The following is a 25,399-nucleotide window of genomic DNA, read 5'->3' as shown; positions in this document are numbered from 1 at the left end:
GCGCCGCAGCGGGCTATTCACACTGCCCCCCTCTCTGCTCTATGGAGCTGCAGCCAACTCTGGTAACAGATCCAGAAACGACACTCACTGTTTTGATGCGGAGCGCTCCGGCCACCCGCAAGGATAGAACCATTCTCTTCTTCTTTCCTGTCTTTAATCTTGTCCAGTTCGTCTGATGTTAAATCTTTACGCCGCTGCTTTTGCTGTTCTTCTCGTTTGCTCTCCTCCTCTTTCCATTCCTCAAACGTTTTATTTTGGCCAAAAATATTAAAATTCACTTGGAAATCCATGTTTTATCGCGTTTCTGTCATTCACCTGTCAAAACACGGCTGATCTGCGCCAAATTATTTGCACGTTGCTATGGTGACGACAGAGCGGAGTGACTTAACTCGCCGAACTACGTGTGCATATACACAAAAATAATGCACGCCAGTTAGACATGGAATTCTCACTGACCATGGTATAATTGGTAATAAATACTCCGACTGCTGTATTTCACAAAATTTTCACAAATCTTTTCATGAAAGTCTCATGAAATGTATTCAATTTATTACTCTAAACTACCGGAAAATACATTTTGGAGCATGGAGAATCCTTCAGCCGCCGGGGCCCTTGGTTGGCCCCGAGGCCCTTGGTTGGCCCTGGTCCTGGGGGTTTACTTTTCCTCTGATTTCTTTGTTGATTCAGTAACACAGAAATCTGAGGCAAACGAAAATCCTCAGGACAGGGGATCACATCCCTGATATACACATACAGAACCGCTGAAGGAGTGTACATTCGGTATCATCCCATGGAAGCTGGAGTTTGCCACAAAGATTTCATATTATCAAAAGTTACACAATGAAGAACAATTCTGTTTCTTAAGCTGCCGTTGCCAAACCATGGTACAAGGCATGGTACAAGTCAGGATAGCAATAGGACAAGTGGGTCTCTCATTTTATTTGTCCTATAAGACAAGTCCCTGAAAATGCTTAATGTCTATGCATCGGACAAGCATTAAGCTAAAGAGTAATACTGACAAACAGTCTACTGTACCTGTCTCCTGAAGTACTCGGGGCCCTTGTTGAGGATGCGGAGTGGTACGGTGGAACTGAAGGGTGCTGTTGGACCAGGTGCCTTGCTATCTGGCAGGGCTGGAGTCAATGTCTCTGTTGGCATGGCAACAAAGTGACTGGGGAGGCCGGCCGTGGTGGCAGTGGGTATGGGGGGGTTGACAGAGGGTAGGGGCACAGCGGGACCCCCTACACATGTAGACACAAATTGAAGCAGAGAAGGTCCAGAAAGAGATCAACCCCCAGCCCCACACATCACCTGCAGGATCCAGTGGCTCTAAAACAGACTCTGGCTTCGGGTGCTGGTGGCTCAAATATTGGCCAACTTAAGACCTAAGCATTAGCTGAACACGCTGACTGTACATCTCATACAACTGAAATTTTTCTTCTTTCTCAGCACATATCAAGCGTAAAAGTCTTTGAACATCCTTCAGACTTCATCAAGTTGTACTGTTGTGCTGCTACAGTGAAAAACAAAAAACAAAACACCATGACATTGCAGCACAAACCCTAAAGACAGGCCACGACCGGAGCTGGAGCTGACAGTGGTTAGCACAAGTGCCTCCACAGAAAACGGATGGTCGGCAGGAAGCCTCAGCCTCCACTTCACTCTACAACTCCGCTTTCCTCAGCCGTACACAAAATCTGAAAAAGAAAAAAAGAAGCATAAAAGTAAACAAAGTTTACTCACAACTCAACACACACATCTGCAGTTCAATACATGAATCATGAAAAAATGTTAACAAGTAGACTGAGCACTCAGAGTGCAACTTTACACAAGTACATGCAAATTACGAGTAACTCTGTGACTCACTGACATCATCATAATTTCTTGTGTGTGTCTATATTTAATTTCTGGTCAACTTTATTCCATTTTTAATATACATTCATTCCTGCATTTCAGCACATTCCAAAAAAAGGTGGGACGCTAAAGCATTCACAACTTTATAAGGTTGCCATTCTTCCCCACAACAGTTAACATGAATGAGGCCGAATGGCGCAGGATTCAAATGGCAGTCCTGAAAAATCGGAGCCGCCTCGAATGCCTCGTACAGCAGTCGGCACAACCCATTCAGCCACAACACATGCACTCCACATTCGCAAAACCCAAACGAAAGACGGCAAGATGAGGCCGCACTGCCATCTGACCGTGGCTGCAACATTTGTACAGCATGTCGTACGCAGGCCGGAGCATTCAGACTGCAGTCGTGGGGCTGCACGAAATGATCGGCCACAATGCACCCTGGCCGCATGTGGTGAATAAGCTAACCTTCACACTAGCGGCAGAATGATGGCAAATGGCGCAGAATGTCCATTCGACTCACACTCGGCCAGAATCCAGGTGCCACCCACAAACTTCCAACAGCAGTCACTAGGCACTTAGAAAATGCGGGCCCATTCGCGCAGTCAGCACAAATGTAGTGTGCAGAACACCACTGTCGAGGTGCGGTCAAGGTGGCGAAAGCTCAAAGGGAGGTCAGTCTGTTGTGTCTGCCTCCGAGCAACACAAATGGCGTGCGAATTTGTCATGCAAGTGTGTCATGCTCCCCCCTCCCGCCCTCTGCCCCAGCAATGTGAACGGCGTGCGAGTGTGTCGCAAACCCCCCCCCAATTCCCCACACCGTGATCCAACATTGTCGAGGTGCGACTGAGGTGGTGAAGGCTTGAACGGTGACTGGAATGCAGTGCAATTGCTGTCCAGCACAGCATGCACAGCTAGACGGCTGTCATGTCCATGATAGAACAGCTGACACCTGTGGAACACTCATCATGGCATAGCCAGCATGTCCCGCTGGAGGTGGAATCACCGGCCAGCAGCATGCCCACACCAGCACAACAGAGATAAAAATAAAACACGATCGCTGATGATCATGGCCCAGACGCGCCCACTGAGGCAATCAGATGATGCCAGCGCACGTGGGTGCACCGAAGCTGTCAGATCATGGCCAAATCATGCCCACCGAGGCAATCAGATGATGCTCATGCACGCGGGTGCGCCAAAGCCATCAGATGATCACACGCGCATTCACCAAGGTGATCATCATCTCGCACCTGACCGCTGTATCATCGCTACTCACAGCTGGAGAACACATATCGTTCCATAAAGAACATCACCTCTCAGCATGCCACCACAATGCACGTGTCAGCAGGCTCTCATGACACGGTGAAAAATACTCACCTTTGGAACGCATTCAGCTGTGCCTCAGCCTGCCTCATTGCAGACAGCAACAGGCAGGCTGCCCCATGTGAAAATATCCTTATGATCATGTGAACAGCCAGCTGGCGAGGAAAATGCCACATCCACCATGTGAGTTATAGTCCACATGACACATTGTCCTTCAGAGCACCGCACCCCAATTGGCCAAAGACACATGGACATGTGGACCCTCTGTGTGGCTGGCTGATGTGTTCATAATATGAGTGCATCAATTCATTCATATCACTTTATTAATTCCTTGTTTACGTCCATGGGCACGGTTCATGAACAAAAAGGAACAGAAGGACAATAATTCTTGTATTGTCTGCTCTTTATAACAGGAATGAAATATTTTAACAGACAAAATGGATTCCAATTGTTTCCTCATTTCCAACACAGACCGTCAAGTCATCAAGCATCAATTACACATCATTACCAGTAACATGATTGTCTTACATTTAAACAGTACATTCATTGTTCTTATAATGTTCTGTGCTCTCCCATCATTTGGTCCTGACACATTTTCTTTGAGTTATGTACATTTGTACAACATTTAATTGCTTTTGCTGCTGTGTGAGCACAATGTGGTATCACACCTCTCATGTGGCCGCACTGTGTTCGTGTGTGTGCACATGAGTGTGCACGAAACCATTGCCGGAGGATCGTATGGCATCCATACACTGCTGTCTGTCCCTCCCGACAGTGGCTGGAATTTATTGGGGTTCGCGAATTCGGCTTTGTTCGGCCTCATTCGCCCAACTTCATGTTATGTGTTATTGGCCTTTAAAGATCTTTTTTATGTTGAGAATACCAACTGATCAAATCAAATCAAATCAATTTCATTTATATAGCACCAAATCACAACAAACAGTTGTCCCAAGGCGCTTCATATTGCAAGGCAAAGCCATACAATAACTACAGAAAAACCCCAACTGTCAAAACGACCCCCTGTGAGCAAGCACTTGGCGACAGTGGGAAGGAAAAACTCCCTTTTAACAGGAAGAAACCTCCAGCAGAACCAGGCTCAGGGAGGGGCAGTCTTCTGCTGGGACTGGTTGGGGCTGAGGGAGAGAACCAGGAAAAAGACATGCTGTGGAGGGGAGCAGAGATCAATCACTAATGATTAAATGCAGAGTGGTGCATACAGAGCAAAAAGAGAAAGAAACACTCAGTGCATCATGGGAACCCCCCAGCAGTCTAAGTCTATAGCAGCATAACTAAGGGATGGTTCAGGGTCACCTGATCCAGCCCTAACTATAAGCTTTAGCAAAAAGGAAGGTTTTAAGCCTAATCTTAAAAGTAGAGAGGGTGTGTGTCTCCCTGATCCGAATTGGGAGCTGGTTCCAGAGGAGAGGAGCCTGAAAACTGAAGGCTCTGCCTCCCATTCTACTCTTACAAACCCTAGGAACTACAAGTAAGCCTGCAGTCTGAGAGCGAAGCGCTCTATTGGGGTGATATGGTACTATGAGGTCCCTAAGATAAGATGGGACCTGATTATTCAAAACCTTATAAGTAAGAAGAAGAATTTTAAATTCTATTCTAGAATTAACAGGAAGCCAATGAAGAGAGGCCAATATGGGTGAGATATGCTCTCTCCTTCTAGTCCGTCAGTACTCTAGCTGCAGCATTTTGAATTAATTGAAGGCTTTTCAGGGAACTTTTAGGACAACCTGATAATAATGAATTACAATAGTCCAGCCTAGAGGAAATAAATGCATGAATTAGTTTTTCAGCATCACTCTGAGACAAGACCTTTCTAATTTTAGAGATATTGCGCAAATGCAAAAAAGCAGTCCTACATATTTGTTTAATATGCGCACTGAATGACATATCCTGATCAAAAATGACTCCAAGATTTCTCACAGTATTACTACAGGTCAGGGTAATGCCATCCAGAGTAAGGATCTGGTTAGACACCATGTTTCTAAGATTTGTGGGGCCAAGTACAATAACTTCAGTTTTATCTGAGTTTAAAAGCAGGAAATTAGAGGTCATCCATGTCTTTATGTCTGTAAGACAATCCTGCAGTTTAGCTAATTGGTGTGTGTCCTCTGGCTTCATGGATAGATAAAGCTGAGTATCACCTGCGTAACAATGAAAATTTAAGCAATGCTGTCTAATAATACTGCCTAAAGGAAGAATGTATAAAGTGAATAAAATTGGTCCTAGCACAGAACCTTGTGGAACTCCATAATTAACCTTAGTCTGTGAAGAAGATTCCCCATTTACATGAACAAATTGTAATCTATTAGATAAATATGATTCAAACCACCACAGCGCAGTGCCTTTAATACCTATGGCATGCTCTAATATCTGTAATAAAATTTTGTGGTCAACAGTATCAAAAGCAGCACTGAGGTCTAACAGAACAAGCACAGAGATGAGTCCACTGTCTGAGGCCATAAGATCATTTGTAACCTTCACTAATGCTGTTTCTGTACTATGATGAATTCTAAACCCTGACTGAAACTCTTCAAATAGACCATTCCTCTGCAGATGATCAGTTAGCTGTTTTACAACTACCCTTTCAAGAATTTTTGAGAGAAAAGGAAGGTTGGAGATTGGCCTATAATTAGCTAAGATAGCTGGGTCAAGTGATGGCTTTTTAAGTAATGATTTAATTACTGCCACCTTAAAAGCCTGTGGTACATAGCCAACTAATCATATTTAAGATCGAAGCATTAATTAATGGTAGGGCTTCCTTGAGCAGCCAGGTAGGAATGGGGTCTAATAGACATGTTGATGGTTTGGAGGAAGTAACTAATGAAAATAACTCAGACAGAACAATCGGAGAGAAAGAGTCTAACCAAATACCGGCATCACTGAAAGCAGCCAAAGATAACGATACGTCTTTGGGATGGTTATGAGTAATTTTTTCTCTAATAGTTAACATTTTATTAGCAACGAAAGTCATGAAGTCATTACTAGTTAAAGTTAAAGGAATACTCGGCTCAATAGAGCTCTGACTCTTTGTCAGCCTGGCTACAGTGCTGAAAATAAACCTGGGGTTGTTCTTATTTTCTTCAATTAGTGATGAGTAGTAAGATGTCCTAGCTTTATGGAGGGCTTTTTTATAGAGCAACAGACTCTTTTTCCAGGCTAAGTGAAGATCTTCTAAATTAGTGAGACGCCATTTCCTCTCCAACTTACGGGTTATCTGCTTTAAGCTGCGAGTTTGTGAGTTATACCACGGAGTCAGGCACTTCTGATTTAAGGCTCTCTTTTTCAGAGGAGCTACAGCATCCAAAGTTGTCCTCAATGAGGATATAAAACTATTGACGAGATAATCTATCTCACTCACAGAGTTTAGGTAGCTACTCTGCCCTGTGTTGGTATATGGCATTGGAGAACATAAAGAAGGAATCATATCCTTAAACCTAGTTACAGCGCTTTCTGAAAGACTTCTACTGTAATGAAACTTATTCCCCACTACTGGGTAGTCCATCAGAGTAAATGTAAATGTTATTAAGAAATGATCAGACAGAAGGGGGTTTTCAGGGAATACTGTTAAATCTTCAATTTCCATACCATAAGTCAGAACAAGATCTAAGGTATGATTAAAGTGGTGGGTGGACTCATTTACATTTTGAGCAAAGCCAATCGAGTCTAACAATAGATTAAATGCAGTGTTGAGGCTGTCATTCTCAGCATCTGTGTGGATGTTAAAATCGCCCACTATAATTATCTTATCTGAGCTAAGCACTAAGTCAGACAAAAGTTCTGAAAATTCACAGAGAAACTCACAGTAACGACCAGGAGGACGATAGATAACAACAAATAAAACTGTTTTTTGGGACTTCCAATTTGGATGGACAAGACTAAGAGACAAGCTTTCAAATGAATTAAAGCTCTGTCTGGGTTTTTGATTAATTAATAAGCTGGAGTGGAAGATTGCTGCTAATCCTCCCCCTCGGCCCATGCTACGAGCATTCTGGCAGTTAGTGTGACTCAGGGGTGATGACTCATTTAAACTAACATATTCATCCTGCTGTAACCAGGTTTCTGTAAGGCAGAATAAATCAATATGTTGATCCATTATTATATCATTTACTAACAGGGACTTAGAAGAAGGAGATCTAATGTTTAATAGACCACATTTAACTGTTTTAGTCTGTGGTGCAGTTGAAGGTGCTATATTATTTTTTCTTTTTGAATTTTTATGCTTAAATAGATTTTTACTGGTTATTGGTGGTCTGGGAGCAGGCACCGTCTCTACGGGGATGGGGTAATGAGGGGATGGCAGGGGGAGAGAAGCTGCAGAGAGGTGTATAAGACTACAACTCTGCTTCCTGGTCCCAACCCTGGATAGTCACGGTTTGGAGGATTTAAGAAAATTGGCCAGATTTCTAGAAATGAGAGCTGCTCCATCCAAAGTGGGATGGATGCCGTCTCTCCTAACAAGACCAGGTTTTCCCCAGAAGCTTTGCCGATTATCTATGAAGCCCACCTCATTTTCTGGACACCACTCAGACAGCCAGCAATTCAAGGAGAACACGCGGCTAAACATGTCACTCCCGGTCCGATTGGGGAGGGGCCCAGAGAAAACTACAGAGTCTGACATTGTTTTTGCAAAGTTACACACTGATTCAATATTAATTTTAGTGACCTCCGATTGGCGTAACCGGGTGTCATTGCTGCCGACGTGAATTACAATCTTACCAAATTTACACTTAGCCTTAGCCAGCAGTTTCAAATTTCCTTCAATGTCGCCTGCTCTGGCCCCCAAAAGACAATTGACTATGGTTGCTGGTGTCGCTAACTTCACATTTCTCAAAACAGAGTCGCCAATAACCAGAGTTTGATCCTCAGCGGGTGTGTCGCTGAGTGGGGAAAAACGAGATGTGAACGGGTTGGCGGTGTACACGGGGCTTCTGTTTAGGACTACGCTTCCTTCTCACAGTCACCCAGTCGGCCTGCTTTCCCGGCTGCTCGGGATCTGCCGGGAGGGAACTAATGGCGGCTAAGCTACCTTGGTCCGCACTGACTACAGGGGCCTGGCTAGCTGTAGGATTTTCCAAGGTGCGGAGCCGAGTCTCCAATTCGCCCAGCCTGGCCTCCAAAGCTACGAATAAGCTACACTTATTACAAGTACCATTACTGCTAAAGGAGGCCGAGGAATAAGTAAACATTTCACACCCAGAGCAGAAAAGTGCGGGAGAGACAGGAGAAGCCACCATGCTAAACCGGCTAAGAGCTAGTAGCTGCGCTAAGCTAGCGGATTCCTAAAAACATGCAAAGTGAATAATGTGTAAATAATTTAGAGGTGATTCAGCAGAGGGAGTGCTTTAGTTAAGGCACGTGAAGATTACACTGTGAAACAAATCGTTATCTAGTTAACTAGATCAATCTAACTGCACAGATTAAACAGCTAACAGATACAGCAAAACACCACTGTGCTCCGGAACAGGAAGTGATACAATACCGCAGTGAGAGCCAACCACCAGATGAATGATGAATCATTTCAGGTGTTATTTTGTCACATTCTTCCTGTAGACATGTCTTAATGTCTGCAACAGTACAGGGTCATTGCTGCATTTTCCACTTCTAAATTCTCCATACACACTTTATTTGGGACAGGTCAAGCCTGTAGGCAGGCCAGTCCAGTAGTGTACCCTCTCCTTCTGCAGCCATGCCTTTTTAATGTGTGCAGGTTGTGGTTTGAATGTCTTGTTGAAAAATGCAGGGATGTCCCTTGAAAAATGTCATCTTGAAGGCAGCATATGTTGGTCAAAAATCTCAGTGCATTTTCTGCATTAATGCTGCCATCACAGAAGTGGAAATGACCTTTGCCAAGGGCACTGACACAACCCCATACCATAACAGGTACTGACTTTTTAACTTGTTGCTGATAACAGTTTGGATGGTCCTTTTCATCTGTGGTCCAGAGCACATGGCATCTATTTCTTCCATAAAAAAATCTGGAATACTGATTTGTCTGACTGCAGTACATGTTTCCACTGTCTGATGGCCCAATCCAGATGCCTCTGAGCCCAGAGAAGTTGACCCTGTTTGTGGAGAAGATGAACATAAGGCTTCTTTTTTGCAAGTGATATTTGTGAATATAACTGTATTGTTGTGTTGCACAAAGGTTTTCGAAAGTAATCCCTTGCCCATGTGGTTATTTCAGCTATTTATGACTAACTGTTCTTGATGCAGTGCTGTCTGTGGGGTCAGTGATCCCTTGCGCCATTGCCCTTTTTGCCCTGAAATTCCTCCAGATTCCTTTAATGGTTTCATGATATTCTGCAATGTAGAGAGAGAAATATGGAAATTCCTTTCAAACATTCTTTGGGGAAAACTGTTTTGAAACATTTCAGTAATTTTCTCATGCATTTGTTGACAAACGAGATTTTCTGAACCATCTTTCCTCCACAGAGACTCAGCCTTTGTGGAAACTGCTTTTGTACAAATCATGATAACAGTCACTTGTTTGAAATTGGATCATTATTCATTTTTTTTTTCTATCTCATTACTAGCCCTAAATCCCCCCGTCCTAACTTTGGAACTTTTGGAATGTGTTTGAGGTCTTACATGCAGGAATGAATGCATATTCACAAATTAACTTCAGTTGGCCACACAAAACATGAAATACTCGTATCTTGGGTTCATGTTGTCTGCAATGAAACAGAAAAAGTATATGTCAGACTGTCAATTACTGCAGCCTGCCCATTTCCAATCCCATCCCAAGTTTTTCTGATTTGAGGTTGTAATTCCTCTATTCTGAGTTTCAGATTTGAAGGTCACCCAAGAGCAATGGTCAGTTGACCAAGAGAAAGGTTATGTAGGACTCTGTGTTTGTGTTTAACAGTAATACTTAGGTGCATCTCTAACTGTTCCCTCAAAATAAACATTGTCAGACTTTCACCATTCAAAGTTCTCCCAAAGTCCAAGGCCATGTGACATAGAAAGGTGGTATATGTTAGTGTTTAATTGTAATCACACCTCTATCTGCAAGTGATTCCTGAAAAAAGGTCAACCTGAGTTTTCGATTTCTAGGTCATCCAAGGTAACAGGGTGTGACACCAAGAAAGATGACACAGGACTTCCTGCTAATATTTATTAGCAACCATTAGTGTATCTGTAACCAGTTGTTGAAAAATAGCTATTCTGAAAGTTTGACCTTTCAAAGTCACCCAAGGTCAACAGTCACACGATACACAGCATTACCAAGCTCGAAGACCGAGAAACTAAAGTAGAGTTTCAACAGCACCTGATTAAAGAACTCTGCTCTGTCTTGGCTCCTTAACATTAGGAGGAGCTTAAGACAGCCATAACAACAGGCTGCAAAGAAACACTCAGACACCAGAAGAGGAAGCACCGGACTGGTTTGATGAGAATGACCAGGTCCTCCAACAACTCATCAACCAAAAGCGAAAAGCTTTCCTTGACCTCCAGAAAGATCCGACCTTACAAGAGAAAAGGTCTTATCTCCAGCAAACCAAACCAACCCAAAAGTTTGGGCACCTCTGATAATTTTCATAATTTTCCTTTATAAATCATTGGTTGTCTGGATCAGAAATTTCACTTAAATATATCATATAGCCGACAAACACACTGATATTTGAGAAGTGAAGTGAAGTTTCTAGTATTTACAGAAAGTGTGCAATAATTATTAAAACAAAATTGGGCAGGTGCATAAATTTGGGCACCCATATCATTTTATTGATTTGAATACATTTAGCACTAATTATTGGAACACAAAATTGGTTTGGTAAGCTCACTGAGCCTGGACCTCCTTACACAAGTGAATCCAATCATGAGAAAGGGTGTTTAAGGTGGCCATTTGCAAATGTTTCCCCTCTTTGCATCTCTTCTAATGAGTGGCAACATGGGAGCCTCTAAACAACTCTCAAATGACCTGAAAACAAAGACTGTTCAACATCATGGTTTAGGGGAAGGATACAAAAAGCAATCTCAGAGATTTCAGCTGTCAGTTTCTACTGTGAGGAACATAGGATCTTGCTGCAGATAGTGTCTCTGTGCATCGTTCAACTATACAGCGCACTTTGCACAGAGATGCTGTTTGATGCTGTAATGCAGAGGAAGCTTTTTCTGTGTACATGCCACAAACAGAGTCGCTTGAGGTATGCTAAAGCATATTTGGACAAGCCAGCTTCATTTTGAAATAAGGTGCTGTGGAGTTACGAAACTAAAATTGAGTTATTTGGACATAACAAGGGGCGGTATTCATGGCTGAACAAGAACACACCTTTCCAAGAAAAACACTTGCTACACAGTAAAATTTGGAGGTGGTTCCATTATGCTGAGAGGCTGTGTGGCCAGTGCAGGTACTGGTAATCTTGTTAAGTTGAGGGTCATATGGATTCCAGTCAATATCAGCAGATTCTTGAGAACAATGTTCATGAATCAGTGACAAAGCTGAAGTTGTGCCGGGGCTGGATCTTTCAACAAGACAACGACCCTAAACACTGCTCAAAATCTATTAAGGCATTCATGCAGAGGAACAAGTACAACATTCTGGAATGGCCATCTCAGTCCCCAGACCTGAATATTACTGAAAATCTGTGGTGTGATTTTAAGCGGGCTGACCATGCTTGGAAACAAAAAAAAAAACCTGACTGAACAGGAGATGTTTTGTAAAGAAGAATGGTCCAAAATACCTTCAACCACATTCCAGACTCTCACTGAAAGCTACAGGAAGCGTTTAGAGGCTGTTATTTCTGCAAAAGGAGGCTCTACTAAATGTTGATGTATTTTTTCTGTTGGGGTGCCCAAATTTATGCACCTGCCTAATTTTGTTTAAAGAATTATTGCACACTTTCTGTAAATACTAGAAACTTCATTTCACTTCATATTATTTTGTCAGTTTTATAATATTATTAGGGGCCTCTTCTGGTCACCTGTCAACCATGGGCGTCTAGAATCCTTCTCCTTATTCCTCCCTTTTTGGCACCCCTGGACCTAACTACATGTACTTACTGTATTTGTGCATTTATAGACCTTACGCAGCTTTTAAATATGAATTTTGCAATTTGATACAGATGCACATTAGTCCACCATTAGTGTTCCTTTTGATAACTGACTCTGGAAAAACACGGGTGATGCAAAGCATGTGCCAAAACAAGAGTTTGAAGTTAGCCATCACTAATTTGCAGTACAGATAAAAAGTGTGGCATTACATCCAGTTGCATGTTCTCTCCATTCTTTAAGTGCACTTTTACCCTCCTGTTCTGTTGTATATTTGACTTCAGGGTTTTTCCAGAAAGTGGCAGACATCTTAGACCAAGGTCTGAAGTACTGCTCGATTCTGGCTGGACAACATGTCCAGAATATTTAGTTGTGTGTAGGATTCCACATTGCTCAATTCTTTTCTTCCACAATGTGAATGCTGATCATCTTGCATCAGACCTCATAGTATTATTCCCTGCAGAAAATCCTGTGCATCCAGATGGATGCTCAGTGGGAGTCCCACCCACCAGTGCTGAAACTGCAGGGCAAACACAGCACTCACTCCAGCACATTCACAGAGTCACCACACTGGAATACTACAGCTGAATTTTTCCTCTATACTGGACTCATATTCTCTCAAGGGTATGCAGGTTTTATGATTCATGACTTTGGTTTTCAGGGCGAGCTGCTTACCCTGAACAGATCCTTAAAATGGACAAGAAGGAACTTGGGATTCAGAGTCTTGCTCAGTGACACCGAGTCCTGGAACACACTACATATTGAAAATGTGAGTTCCAAGTCCCAGCACTGAGTCCCAACATCTCAAGGCAGCAAAGCCACCTTTGCACAAGTGCCAAATTCATGGAGCTGTTAATTTCAGGAGCTACTCAAGTTTACTAAGAAAGGTGGCAAATGATGCCATGAAAGCAAAGTGTGCCGTTTTATATTTGAAAAAGGCAAAGTATATAACCACAAAGCTGTTGGTGTGGAAATGAAACAGGTGCTGAATCTAGTTATTCTTTTTACATATTCAAAATCGGCTGGATATTTGTTAAAGTGATACAAAATAAAATAATTCAAAATTTGTAATGTGTTTTTTAAACTATTGTAAGAGCCACAACCTGAGCCCATTTCATTTAAATGTGATGCACACTTCATATTTCATTATGCGTATTTCATGTCATTTGTTATATATAAGTCACAAATAATAAAAATGTTCAAACTAAATTGATATTGGATGGATATACATAGCATTTGCTGCTGTGTTCAAAAATCTGCACACAGGGTCTTTAATCTGAGCAGCAGAGAGCTGTGTCAGACACCGTGAGGGTGTAACCGTAAGCTCTTTGTTCATTAAATGATTGCTAACTGTCACTCGTGACTGTTTATGAGTTCAATGGTACGAATATTTCACCGAATTAAATATTTGTTCCATTGAAAGAATGTAAAAACATTCATTATTTGTTTTATATAACGGCTAAAATAGATCCTTGTCATTTGATATATTACTAATATATAAACAACAGAAAAGGGACTTACATTTTGGTGTTCCACTGTAATGTGTAGTCCAGTGATGCTGTGCAATGACTTTGGACTTCCATTAAAAAAAAAAAGACTTTGTGTAGTTCCTCAGTCCAGCCAAAAATCACCTCAGCGTTTCATGTGAACAAGTCTTCATGCATCCAGACGGCTTATGGCTGAGTGGATTTTGTGTGTGTGTGTGTGTGTGTGTGTGTGTGTGTGTGTGTGTGTGTGTGTGTGTGTGTGTGTGTGTGTGTGTGTGTGTGTGTGTGTGTGTGGCAGCGTCAGTTAGCTCAAACACAGCCAACCAGCTCGGTCGACTGTTTATGTCCTCAGTGGAGCAAAAAAAAAAAAAAATCAGAAATGAGTCCATCTTTTCTTTGTCTGTGCCTGCAAACAGCCTCCAGGCAGCACAGTGGATTTGTTTTGTGTGTGCATGCGTGCACATGTGTGGGTGCGCATGCATGTGCAGCATGAGCACGTGCATGCACGTGCGTGCACATGTACTCGTGCACACGTGTGATCACGTGTGCGCGTGCACATGTGCTTGCATGATCACACGTGCGCACGTGCACAAGGAGGTGCGCGCGTGCGTGTGCAGAGTGCAATGGTACCAAACATATGGAACCAAATTTGCACTCTAAATGGAACCAAGCCGCACTCTAAATGCAATGCAACACAAATGGGATGAATTAATCCATGCCATGTGACATACAAAGCACCAATCAAATGACAAGGATCCACTCAGCCGTTATACAGTACGTGTAGATTTTAAAATGGTAAAAATGGTAAATGGACTGCATTTATATAGCACTTTTCCATCTGCATCAGATGCTCAAAGTGCCTCACATTCACCCATTCACACAAACACACTCACACACCAATGTCAGGGTTGTTATGTGTCGGACGCAGCCCGGAGAACCGACCAGCGTTTGAAGGACCCAGTATGAAATAAGCAGAGCATGGTACAAAGGATAACAAAATTTAATGACATAACAGTGATGTGGAAAAAAACAAACAAATAAGTGCGCGGTCTGCGAGGTGATAATACAGTGCGCTCCCAGCTGCACAAACGGTCCAGAGCCAGAAACAGTTCGGACCCAAGGACCCCGCCGACACCCCGCAGGTGGCCGCGACAAACCGAGTCTGTGAAAGAAGAAACCATCATGTGAGTCCACACTCCACACACAGAGAGACCACTCAAAGGTGTACATAAACAGCAAACACTTCCTGGCTTAATTACTAATCAGTTTCCCACCCTGCAGGCATGGAACACCCAGTTCACATTCTCAACTGCAGTGGAAGCTGATTAAACGACTAACATAACAGCTCAATATAATAAGGTGTGAGGGACACCACATTTACTGACTGTACTAATGTTAGTCACAAAACCTAACGTACCTCAGGAAGTGTGCTGACGAGTGTGAGACCTCACCCCCTCCTCTTTCACAGACCATGGCATCAAACCTGGACGTTCTCTGCATCCATAATGATGAGATGGCTCTCAAGACGACGATCTCACCCGTCTGGTCACAAGGTCGAGTCTCTGGCAAATACACACTGTTTACTCCAGACTTAAATGCCACCATGCTCCAATCTGTGTAGATGCACCACAGCTGTGAGTCCTGACGAGCTGCACATGATCAGCCTCAGGTGATCAGGGTGAGGTCCTGATAACTCAGCCACACAGCCACTCAGTCCTAAACGCGTGCCACCTGGAAGGAAAAACAAAAGACAGAAACAGAAGACAGAAACAAAAAGCAGCCAGGCACCCCCAACCATACAACAGCACCCCACCCTCACGGGAAGCCTCCCGGCGACCACACAAACCTGGCCCAGGAGAGACACCCCCCTCCAGGGACCATGGCTGGAAACCGTATCTGCATTCATCTTCCAACAGAATCTTCATCTGACAGAACGGTTGACGTCTTCTCCTCTGACTGCATCTTTGCCCTTGTTTCTGTCAGTCAATTTGCACAGGTGTGGCCAGGAGTTCTTAAACCTGTGCGGTCAGCCTTTGTCCAACTTTGTTCAAAATCTGATTAGTCATAAAACAAAAAAGACAAACACAAACAACCAAACCACCCCCCCCTTCCCCAGAGGACCATCCCATCAAACCCCGGGAAGAGGAGAAAAGAAAAACAACCCAAACTTAAGCTTGCAAATAAAAACGTTAACACCACCCCCCCCCCGACGACATGTAGGGACCAACACCCCCCAGAGGACATCCTGCCAGCTCCAGGAGTAATAACCACAGCCGAGGTCCCTCTGGGATCCAAAGTCACCCACGGGGACTCCCAGCGCCCCCCAGAGGACCGTTCCATCAACCCCAGGAGACGCCCCCCCTCATGACCAACGGACCCAGCCCCGGCCGTCTATGGCTAGATGGACCCACAGCCCTTTCCCCCCCAGAGGACACCACAGTCACACCCTGAGGGCAGAAACTGGGGGGAAAAACAAAAGAAAAAAAAAACATACAAACAAAACAACCCCAACCCCACCCCCTCGGCGCAGTGGAAACTGGAAACACGTCCAGCGTCACCAACCATGACTATACCCCAGAAGTCAACCGGGAGGAGTGGAACAGCGGTTATGGCAGACGGCACAAAACGGCGCCACCCCTCCGACTTCCAAACCAGCCACCAGCTGTGGGTATATTCCACTGCCCCAAACCTCAGCCACGCCGATGGCAGATGGCTCAAAGGCGCGCTGAAGCCGGAAGTGGAACAGGGAATCAACAAAAAAAAACAACACCCCGAACCCCCCCCCCCCCTCCCAGGTGCAGAGGTTACCTGGGAAACGCCCAGCATAACCAAACTGCACCACTCCAGCAACGCCGACACGTACGGCTCACACGGCTGGAGCCAGAGGAGAAGAGAGGGCATAACAAAAAAAAAGAAAAAACAACCCAATTACCCCCCCCATCACCCCCCAGAGGACCGTCCCATCAAACCCTGGGAGGTGAAACCAAAAGAAATAAAAAGAAAGACTAACAGACTAACATAAAGTTACTTGGGTCTTTTTTTTTATGCTCCAGACAGACTGCAGGGTCACGACCCCAGACACTAATAGTGTAAAAAATCTCCCACACAAAAACCAACTCAAAAAACACCCACAAAAAATGAACCAACACAAAACTAATAAGTGACGTATACCGTTAAGCTCAAACAAATGGAACACACCTGTTCCACCTTAAGAGCATTAACGGTAATGTGACTCAGTCACCAACAGAGGGAGCCAAAGTGCTGAAAATAAAAACCCCTTTGGTGACAGAGAAAACAACATGCTGCTTTTCCTGTGCGCAGCTATGTGTAAAACACAACCAAAAATGTGCTTCAACTAAATTACGCCGGAGCTGACACAACAGACGCAGTAGTTATCTTCACCCGGGGAAACGGGGCTACAACTGTAACACAGGAAGCACAGCGACCCGTGCCACAGAGCTCCACCGTGCGCGTTCACCCATTACAAACACACTCATGCAGCTCCCGTTTAAACCTCTTATCCGGTCGGAGTGTGACGCGAAGCCGTCGCCAGTCACACTCCACCACGACCCACGGATAAGGCACAACACAGGAACACGACTGAAAGAGAGCACAAATTAGTATTCAGTAATGGGTTCTCAGACACGCACCATCCGGGCGGAGAGCACCCGCAACTGATCCGGATAACTTCTGAACGTCTGCTGCCGCCTTGCCGGTGCGTTACCGTCTCTGCTACCGCTGGGTCCGTGATGTATGGCCAGAGACTACTGTTATGTGTCGGACGCAGCCCGGAGAACCGACCAGCGTTTGAAGGACCCAGTATGAAATAAGCAGAGCACGGTACAAAGGATAACAAAATTTAATGACATAACAGTGATGTGGAAAAAAACAAAAAAATAAGTGCACGGTCTGCGAGGTGATAATACGGTGCGCTCCCAGCTGCACAAACGTCCAGAGCCAGAAACAGTTCGGACCCAAGGACCCCGCCGACACCCCCCAGGTGGCCGCGACAAACCGAGTCTGTGAAAGAAGAAACCATCATGTGAGTCCACACTCCACACACAGAGAGACCACTCAAAGGTGTACATAAACAGCAAACACTTCCTGGCTTAATTACTAATCAGCTTCCCACCCTGCAGGCATGGAACACCCTGTTCACATACTCAAACTGCAGTGGAAGCTGATTAAACGACTAACATAACAGCTCAATATAATAAGGTGTGAGGGACACCACATTTACTGACTGTACTAATGTTAGTCACAAAACCTAACGTACCTCAGGAAGTGTGCTGACGAGCGTGAGACCTCACCCCCTCCTCTTTCACAGACCATGGCATCAAACCTGGACGTTCTCTGCATCCATAATGATGAGATGGCTCTCAAGACGACGATCTCACCCTTCTGGTCACAAGGTCGAGTCTCTGGCAAATACACACTGTGTATTCCAGACTTAAATGCCACCATGCTCTAATCCGTGTAGATGCACCACAGCTGTGAGTCCTGACGAGCTGCACATGATCAGCCTCAGGTGATTAGGGTGAGGTCCTGATAACTCAGCCACACAGCCACTCAGTCCTAAACGCGTGCCACCTGGAGGGAAAAACAAAAGACAGAAACAGAAGACAGAAACAAAAAGCAGCCAGGCACCCCCAACCATACAACAAGGGTGCTGCCATGCAAGGCGCTGACTACACACCGGGAGCTGCTCAGGGATTAAGGACCTTGACCAAGGGCCCCGAGTGATTTTCTGGCCAAGCTGGGGTTTGAACCAAGGATCCTCTGGTCTGAAGCCCAACACTTAATCGCTAGACCATCACCATTAGGCTCCTAATTTCTACGAAAATTGTATGTGAAATAATTCTATGTATTCTTCCAAACTTTCTGGATAGAGGGGGGCTGATGTACACTCTAGTGGCCTTTACAGGTCTATGCTCAAACACACAGCAGGCTGACTCCTCCTGCAGAAAGGAGAAGGAGGAGCAGACAGCACAGTGTTAAACTGAACACTATATTTTAATACAATAATTAAGTTAATGTAACTCAAACTGAAAAAAGTTCTAGTCACTCATTTCCATTAATTAAACTCACTCAAAAATGAATTGTTGTCGTAACAGTTCCATCCATCCATTTTCTTCAGCTTTATCCGGAGTCGGGTCGCGGGGGCAGCAGCTCAAGCAAAGCCGCCCAGACCTCCCAATCCACACACACCTCCCCCAGCTCCTCCGGGGGAACCCCAAGGCGTTCCCAAGCCAGCCTTGAGACGTAGTGGGTCCTGGATCTTCCCTGGGGACGTGCCCGGAACACCTCTCCAGCGAGGCGTCCAGGGGGCATCCAGAAAAGATGCCCGAGCCACCTCAACTGACTCCTCTCGACGTGGAGGAGCAGCAGCTCAACTCCAAGCCCCTCCTGAGTGACCGAGCTCCCCACCCTATCTCTAAGGGAGCGTTCAGCCACCCTGCGGAGGAAACTCATCTCGGCCGCTTGTACTCGCGATCTCGTTCTTTCGGTCATGAGCCAAAAATTGTTGTCATAACAGTTCCTTTAAGTGCATTTAAAGTTTTGGGGCATTTAAGTGTTGGTGATGTATTTCCAGTGCATTCCATTCACTCATTTTAATTGAGTTTATGTAATGGAGGCCATCAGGTGTCGCTGTGCATATATATTTAGTAAATCCCCAACAGCTCAAAAGCCCTGGGTTTTAGCCTTCTGGTTAGAGAGAGTGGCTTCCATGCCAGAGATTGTGAGCTCACGTCCCGAGGGAAGCGAATGGGCGGAGTCATAACAACACAACACAGAGTGCAGCCGCTACATTTATACCATTAAGAAAAACTGTAAGTTCTGTTCATGTGCTACCATTTAGCATTTTTCATTCTGTTGTTGTCCTTTTAGATTTAGTTTTTTTTTCTTTAGAAAGCAGATTTGTTGTGTGGGCCGTTGAAGAGGAGGTACTGCTGGCCCACCACCACCAGAGGGCGCCCTGCTTGAAGTGTGGGCTTCAAGCACGAGAGGGCGTCGGAGCAACAGAGAGTGACAGCTGTCACTCGTCAACAGCACCAGCTGTCACTCATTCTACCATCACCATAAAAGCCGGACTGCAACTCCACCTCCCCGCCGAGAAATCAGCTACCACTCAGGTAACCTTCTCTGCTGTAAATTTCCAAGACTAAATATTGTTCTGTGTGCAGCCGTTCATCCTGTGGATACAGTCTATAGCTGGATTGGCGGATAGTGTGAGTTGCGACGTATTCGCCTCCCACTCCTTCCAGGGAAGTGACTGACAGGAGCTGCACGGGTGATTCAGTTTCTGGAGGTGGAGGTTCTCCCTCCCGGAGGAACTGAGTACGGAGAGATTACTGGGTGTGTATCCACACACCCACCATTAACTGTTTCTGTTTCTGCCAGCAGTACCAGGTCTGACAGCTGGAGACGGTGGCCACCTGGGACCCAGGACTTGGCGGCTCCGGTGTTCTTCAGATCCGTTGGCGGTGGAAGCCGTGTGGGATCCGGCTCTTCTCTGGACAGACGTCTTCTATCCTCAAGCCTGCCCACACGTCACCTTGTGTATGATTGACTGTACTCCTCAACTGCATTTGTCTGTATTCCGTTGTGCAATTCACAACATTAAATTGTTACTTTTTGGCTTAATCCATTGTCCGTTCATTACCGCCCCCTGTTGTGGGTCCGTGTCACTACACTTTCACAACAGGATTTCTCGGCCAATGTCATGGATCCCGAGGGGCGTCAACCATCGCTTGAACAGCCAATGGAAGAGCGAGGTGCACAGGCGCCAGCAGGAGGCGTGTTATGTGAGCTGCAGCACATCATAACCACTTTCACTGCTCGGTTGGACATGGTGACCGAGCAGAACGTTATTCTCAATCGGAGGATGGAGGCTCTCACCGCCCAGGTGGAAGCGCGCGCACAGGGCGCCGCTGCATCACCTCCTCCTGCTGACTGAATGCCAGACACAGACATTCCAGTGGTCGTTCAACGAACCCCCCCTCCTTCCCCAGAAGCATACATGTCGAGACGTGTGCAGACTTCTTAATGCAGTGTTCGCTTGTCTTTTCACAGCGTCCCGTCATGTACGCGTCAGACACTAGCCGGGTGGCTTACGTTATAAATTTGCTTCGAGGAGAGGCACGCGCCTGGGCTACGGCGCTCTGGGAGCAGAATTCACGGCTCCTAACGACATATACTGGGTTTGTGAGGGAGTTCAGACAGGTGTTCGACCACCCTCAGCCCGGAGAACCGACCAGCGTTTGAAGGACCCAGTATGAAATAAGCAGAGCACGGTACAAAGGATAACAAAATTTAATGACATAACAGTGATGTGGAAAAAAACAAAAAAATAAGTGCACGGTCTGCGAGGTGATAATACGGTGCGCTCCCAGCTGCACAAACGTCCAGAGCCAGAAACAGTTCGGACCCAAGGACCCCGCCGACACCCCCCAGGTGGCCGTGACAAACCGAGTCTGTGAAAGAAGAAACCATCATGTGAGTCCACACTCCACACACAGAGAGACCACTCAAAGGTGTACATAAACAGCAAACACTTCCTGGCTTAATTACTAATCAGCTTCCCACCCTGCAGGCATGGAACACCCTGTTCACATACTCAAACTGCAGTGGAAGCTGATTAAACGACTAACATAACAGCTCAATATAATAAGGTGTGAGGGACACCACATTTACTGACTGTACTAATGTTAGTCACAAAACCTAACGTACCTCAGGAAGTGTGCTGACGAGCGTGAGACCTCACCCCCTCCTCTTTCACAGACCATGGCATCAAACCTGGACGTTCTCTGCATCCATAATGATGAGATGGCTCTCAAGACGACGATCTCACCCTTCTGGTCACAAGGTCGAGTCTCTGGCAAATACACACTGTGTATTCCAGACTTAAATGCCACCATGCTCTAATCCGTGTAGATGCACCACAGCTGTGAGTCCTGACGAGCTGCACATGATCAGCCTCAGGTGATTAGGGTGAGGTCCTGATAACTCAGCCACACAGCCACTCAGTCCTAAACGCGTGCCACCTGGAGGGAAAAACAAAAGACAGAAACAGAAGACAGAAACAAAAAGCAGCCAGGCACCCCCAACCATACAACAAGGGTGCTGCCATGCAAGGCGCTGACTACACACCGGGAGCTGCTCAGGGATTAAGGACCTTGACCAAGGGCCCCGAGTGATTTTCTGGCCAAGCTGGGGTTTGAACCAAGGATCCTCTGGTCTGAAGCCCAACACTTAATCGCTAGACCATCACCATTAGGCTCCTAATTTCTACGAAAATTGTATGTGAAATAATTCTATGTATTCTTCCAAACTTTCTGGATAGAGGGGGGCTGATGTACACTCTAGTGGCCTTTACAGGTCTATGCTCAAACACACAGCAGGCTGACTCCTCCTGCAGAAAGGAGAAGGAGGAGCAGACAGCACAGTGTTAAACTGAACACTATATTTTAATACAATAATTAAGTTAATGTAACTCAAACTGAAAAAAGTTCTAGTCACTCATTTCCATTAATTAAACTCACTCAAAATGAATTGTTGTCGTAACAGTTCCATCCATCCATTTTCTTCAGCTTTATCCGGAGTCGGGTCGCGGGGGCAGCAGCTCAAGCAAAGCCGCCCAGACCTCCCAATCCACACACACCTCCCCCAGCTCCTCCGGGGGAACCCCAAGGCGTTCCCAAGCCAGCCTTGAGACGTAGTGGGTCCTGGATCTTCCCTGGGGACGTGCCCGGAACACCTCTCCAGCGAGGCGTCCAGGGGGCATCCAGAAAAGATGCCCGAGCCACCTCAACTGACTCCTCTCGACGTGGAGGAGCAGCAGCTCAACTCCAAGCCCCTCCTGAGTGACCGAGCTCCCCACCCTATCTCTAAGGGAGCGTTCAGCCACCCTGCGGAGGAAACTCATCTCGGCCGCTTGTACTCGCGATCTCGTTCTTTCGGTCATGAGCCAAAAATTGTTGTCATAACAGTTCCTTTAAGTGCATTTAAAGTTTTGGGGCATTTAAGTGTTGGTGATGTATTTCCAGTGCATTCCATTCACTCATTTTAATTGAGTTTATGTAATGGAGGCCATCAGGTGTCGCTGTGCATATATATTTAGTAAATCCCCAACAGCTCAAAAGCCCTGGGTTTTAGCCTTCTGGTTAGAGAGAGTGGCTTCCATGCCAGAGATTGTGAGCTCACGTCCCGAGGGAAGCGAATGGGCGGAGTCATAACAACACAACACAGAGTGCAGCCGCTACATTTATACCATTAAGAAAAACTGTAAGTTCTGTTCATGTGCTACCATTTAGCATTTTTTCATTCTGTTGTTGTCCTTTTAGATTTAGTTTTTTTTTCTTTAGAAAGCAGATTTGTTGTGTGGGCCGTTGAAGAGGAGGTACTGCTGGCCCACCACCACCAGAGGGCGCCCTGCTTGAAGTGTGGGCTTCAAGCACGAGAGGGCGTCGGAGCAACAGAGAGTGACAGCTGTCACTCGTCAACAGCACCAGCTGTCACTCATTCTACCATCACCATAAAAGCCGGACTGCAACTCCACCTCCCCGCCGAGAAATCAGCTACCACTCAGGTAACCTTCTCTGCTGTAAATTTCCAAGACTAAATATTGTTCTGTGTGCAGCCGTTCATCCTGTGGATACAGTCTATAGCTGGATTGGCGGATAGTGTGAGTTGCGACGTATTCGCCTCCCACTCCTTCCAGGGAAGTGACTGACAGGAGCTGCACGGGTGATTCAGTTTCTGGAGGTGGAGGTTCTCCCTCCCGGAGGAACTGAGTACGGAGAGATTACTGGGTGTGTATCCACACACCCACCATTAACTGTTTCTGTTTCTGCCAGCAGTACCAGGTCTGACAGCTGGAGACGGTGGCCACCTGGGACCCAGGACTTGGCGGCTCCGGTGTTCTTCAGATCCGTTGGCGGTGGAAGCCGTGTGGGATCCGGCTCTTCTCTGGACAGACGTCTTCTATCCTCAAGCCTGCCCACACGTCACCTTGTGTATGATTGACTGTACTCCTCAACTGCATTTGTCTGTATTCCGTTGTGCAATTCACAACATTAAATTGTTACTTTTTGGCTTAATCCATTGTCCGTTCATTACCGCCCCCTGTTGTGGGTCCGTGTCACTACACTTTCACAACAGGATTTCTCGGCCAATGTCATGGATCCCGAGGGGCGTCAACCATCGCTTGAACAGCCAATGGAAGAGCGAGGTGCACAGGCGCCAGCAGGAGGCGTGTTATGTGAGCTGCAGCACATCATAACCACTTTCACTGCTCGGTTGGACATGGTGACCGAGCAGAACGTTATTCTCAATCGGAGGATGGAGGCTCTCACCGCCCAGGTGGAAGCGCGCGCACAGGGCGCCGCTGCATCACCTCCTCCTGCTGACTGAATGCCAGACACAGACATTCCAGTGGTCGTTCAACGAACCCCCCCTCCTTCCCCAGAAGCATACATGTCGAGACGTGTGCAGACTTCTTAATGCAGTGTTCGCTTGTCTTTTCACAGCGTCCCGTCATGTACGCGTCAGACACTAGCCGGGTGGCTTACGTTATAAATTTGCTTCGAGGAGAGGCACGCGCCTGGGCTACGGCGCTCTGGGAGCAGAATTCACGGCTCCTAACGACATATACTGGGTTTGTGAGGGAGTTCAGACAGGTGTTCGACCACCCTCATAGAGGCGAGACCGCTTCAAGCGTGCTGCTGTCGATAAGACAGGGGTGCCGGAGTGCAGCTAAGTATGCAGTCGACTTCCGCATTGCGGCAGCGTGAGCCGGCTGGAATGCTGTTGCACTCCACACCGCCTTCGTAAATGGACTGTCTCTGGTCCTTAAGGAGCACCTGGAGGCGAAGGACGAGCCGTGGGATTTAGATGGGCTTATCGACCTGGTAATACGGTTAGACAACCGATTAACAGAACACCAACGGGAGCGAGACGAAAGGCGTGGTCAGGCACAAGCCGTCCCTCTTCCTCCCGGGTCCAAAAGGGAGCCGTCTTCCCCACGCTCCACAGCCAGGGTACTCCACGTGACGACAGCTCCCCCTGCTGCCGTTGTTAGGGAAATGAGCAGGGCCAAAATGAGATCAGATCAGAGACAAAGGAGGCTGGTCCGTGGGGAGTGTTTTCTCTGCAGCTCAACCGAGCACACGCAGAAAAACTGCCCCAAACGGTCAAAACAGCAGCACTCGTTCTTAGAGACTGGGCTAAGGGTGGGTCATAATACTGACGCGGGGAAACCCCGATGATCTGCACGCATCCCAGTTACGATCCTGAGTGGGGATCTAACCCTTCACGCCCCAGCACTGGTGGACACAGGGTCGGAGGGGAATCTGGATAGCAGATGGGCAAAGGAGGTTGGGCTCCCTCTAGTGGCCTTACCGTCACCACTGTCGGTACGGGCACTAGATGGCACCCTTCTTCCACTAATCACACATCAGACACAGCCAGTGACATTGGTGTCTGGAAATCACAGGGAGGAGATTGTGTTTTATGTGACACCTTCTACCTCCCGAGTGATTTGGGTTTTCCATGGGTGTTTAGGATCCTTGGTTCCACCCAGTGTGACAGCTAAGGAGAAGGTTTTAGTCCCACCCAATCTGGCGGCGGTGCCAGCCGAGTACCATGACCTTGCTGACGTCTTCAGCAAAGATCTGGCACTCATGCTGCCCCCGCACCGTCCGTACGATTGTCCCATTGATTTGATACCGGGCGCT

General features: G+C 46.3%; 1 protein-coding gene and 1 long non-coding RNA gene across 2 annotated transcripts in view; one reads left to right on the top strand and one right to left on the bottom strand.

Moving 5' to 3' along the window:
* Nucleotides 1-12,175, bottom strand: part of fam110b (family with sequence similarity 110 member B) — a 37,368-nt gene extending 25,193 nt beyond the window's left edge. Inside the window, exons 1-2 of the mRNA XM_034183197.1 lie at nt 12,164-12,175; nt 1,036-1,480 (exon numbers count right to left, since the gene is read on the bottom strand). Coding sequence (XP_034039088.1) covers nt 1,036-1,158 — 123 coding nt within the window. The 5' untranslated portion in view covers nt 1,159-1,480; nt 12,164-12,175. The remainder of the gene's footprint in view (nt 1-1,035; nt 1,481-12,163) is intronic.
* LOC117521844 lies at nt 1,380-24,958 on the top strand. Its single transcript, XR_004564072.1, has 4 exons — nt 1,380-1,597; nt 2,715-2,723; nt 11,840-11,846; nt 24,948-24,958. It is a non-coding gene; the product is annotated as an uncharacterized LOC117521844 (long non-coding RNA).
* The last annotated feature ends 441 nt before the right edge of the window (nt 24,959-25,399 follow it).

This window comes from Thalassophryne amazonica, chromosome 12 (genome assembly GCF_902500255.1).
Source record: "Thalassophryne amazonica chromosome 12, fThaAma1.1, whole genome shotgun sequence".
Classification (NCBI taxonomy): Eukaryota; Metazoa; Chordata; class Actinopteri; order Batrachoidiformes; family Batrachoididae; genus Thalassophryne; species Thalassophryne amazonica.
Note: the sequence above shows the minus strand (reverse complement) of the source record. Positions and strands in the feature narration are given on the sequence as shown.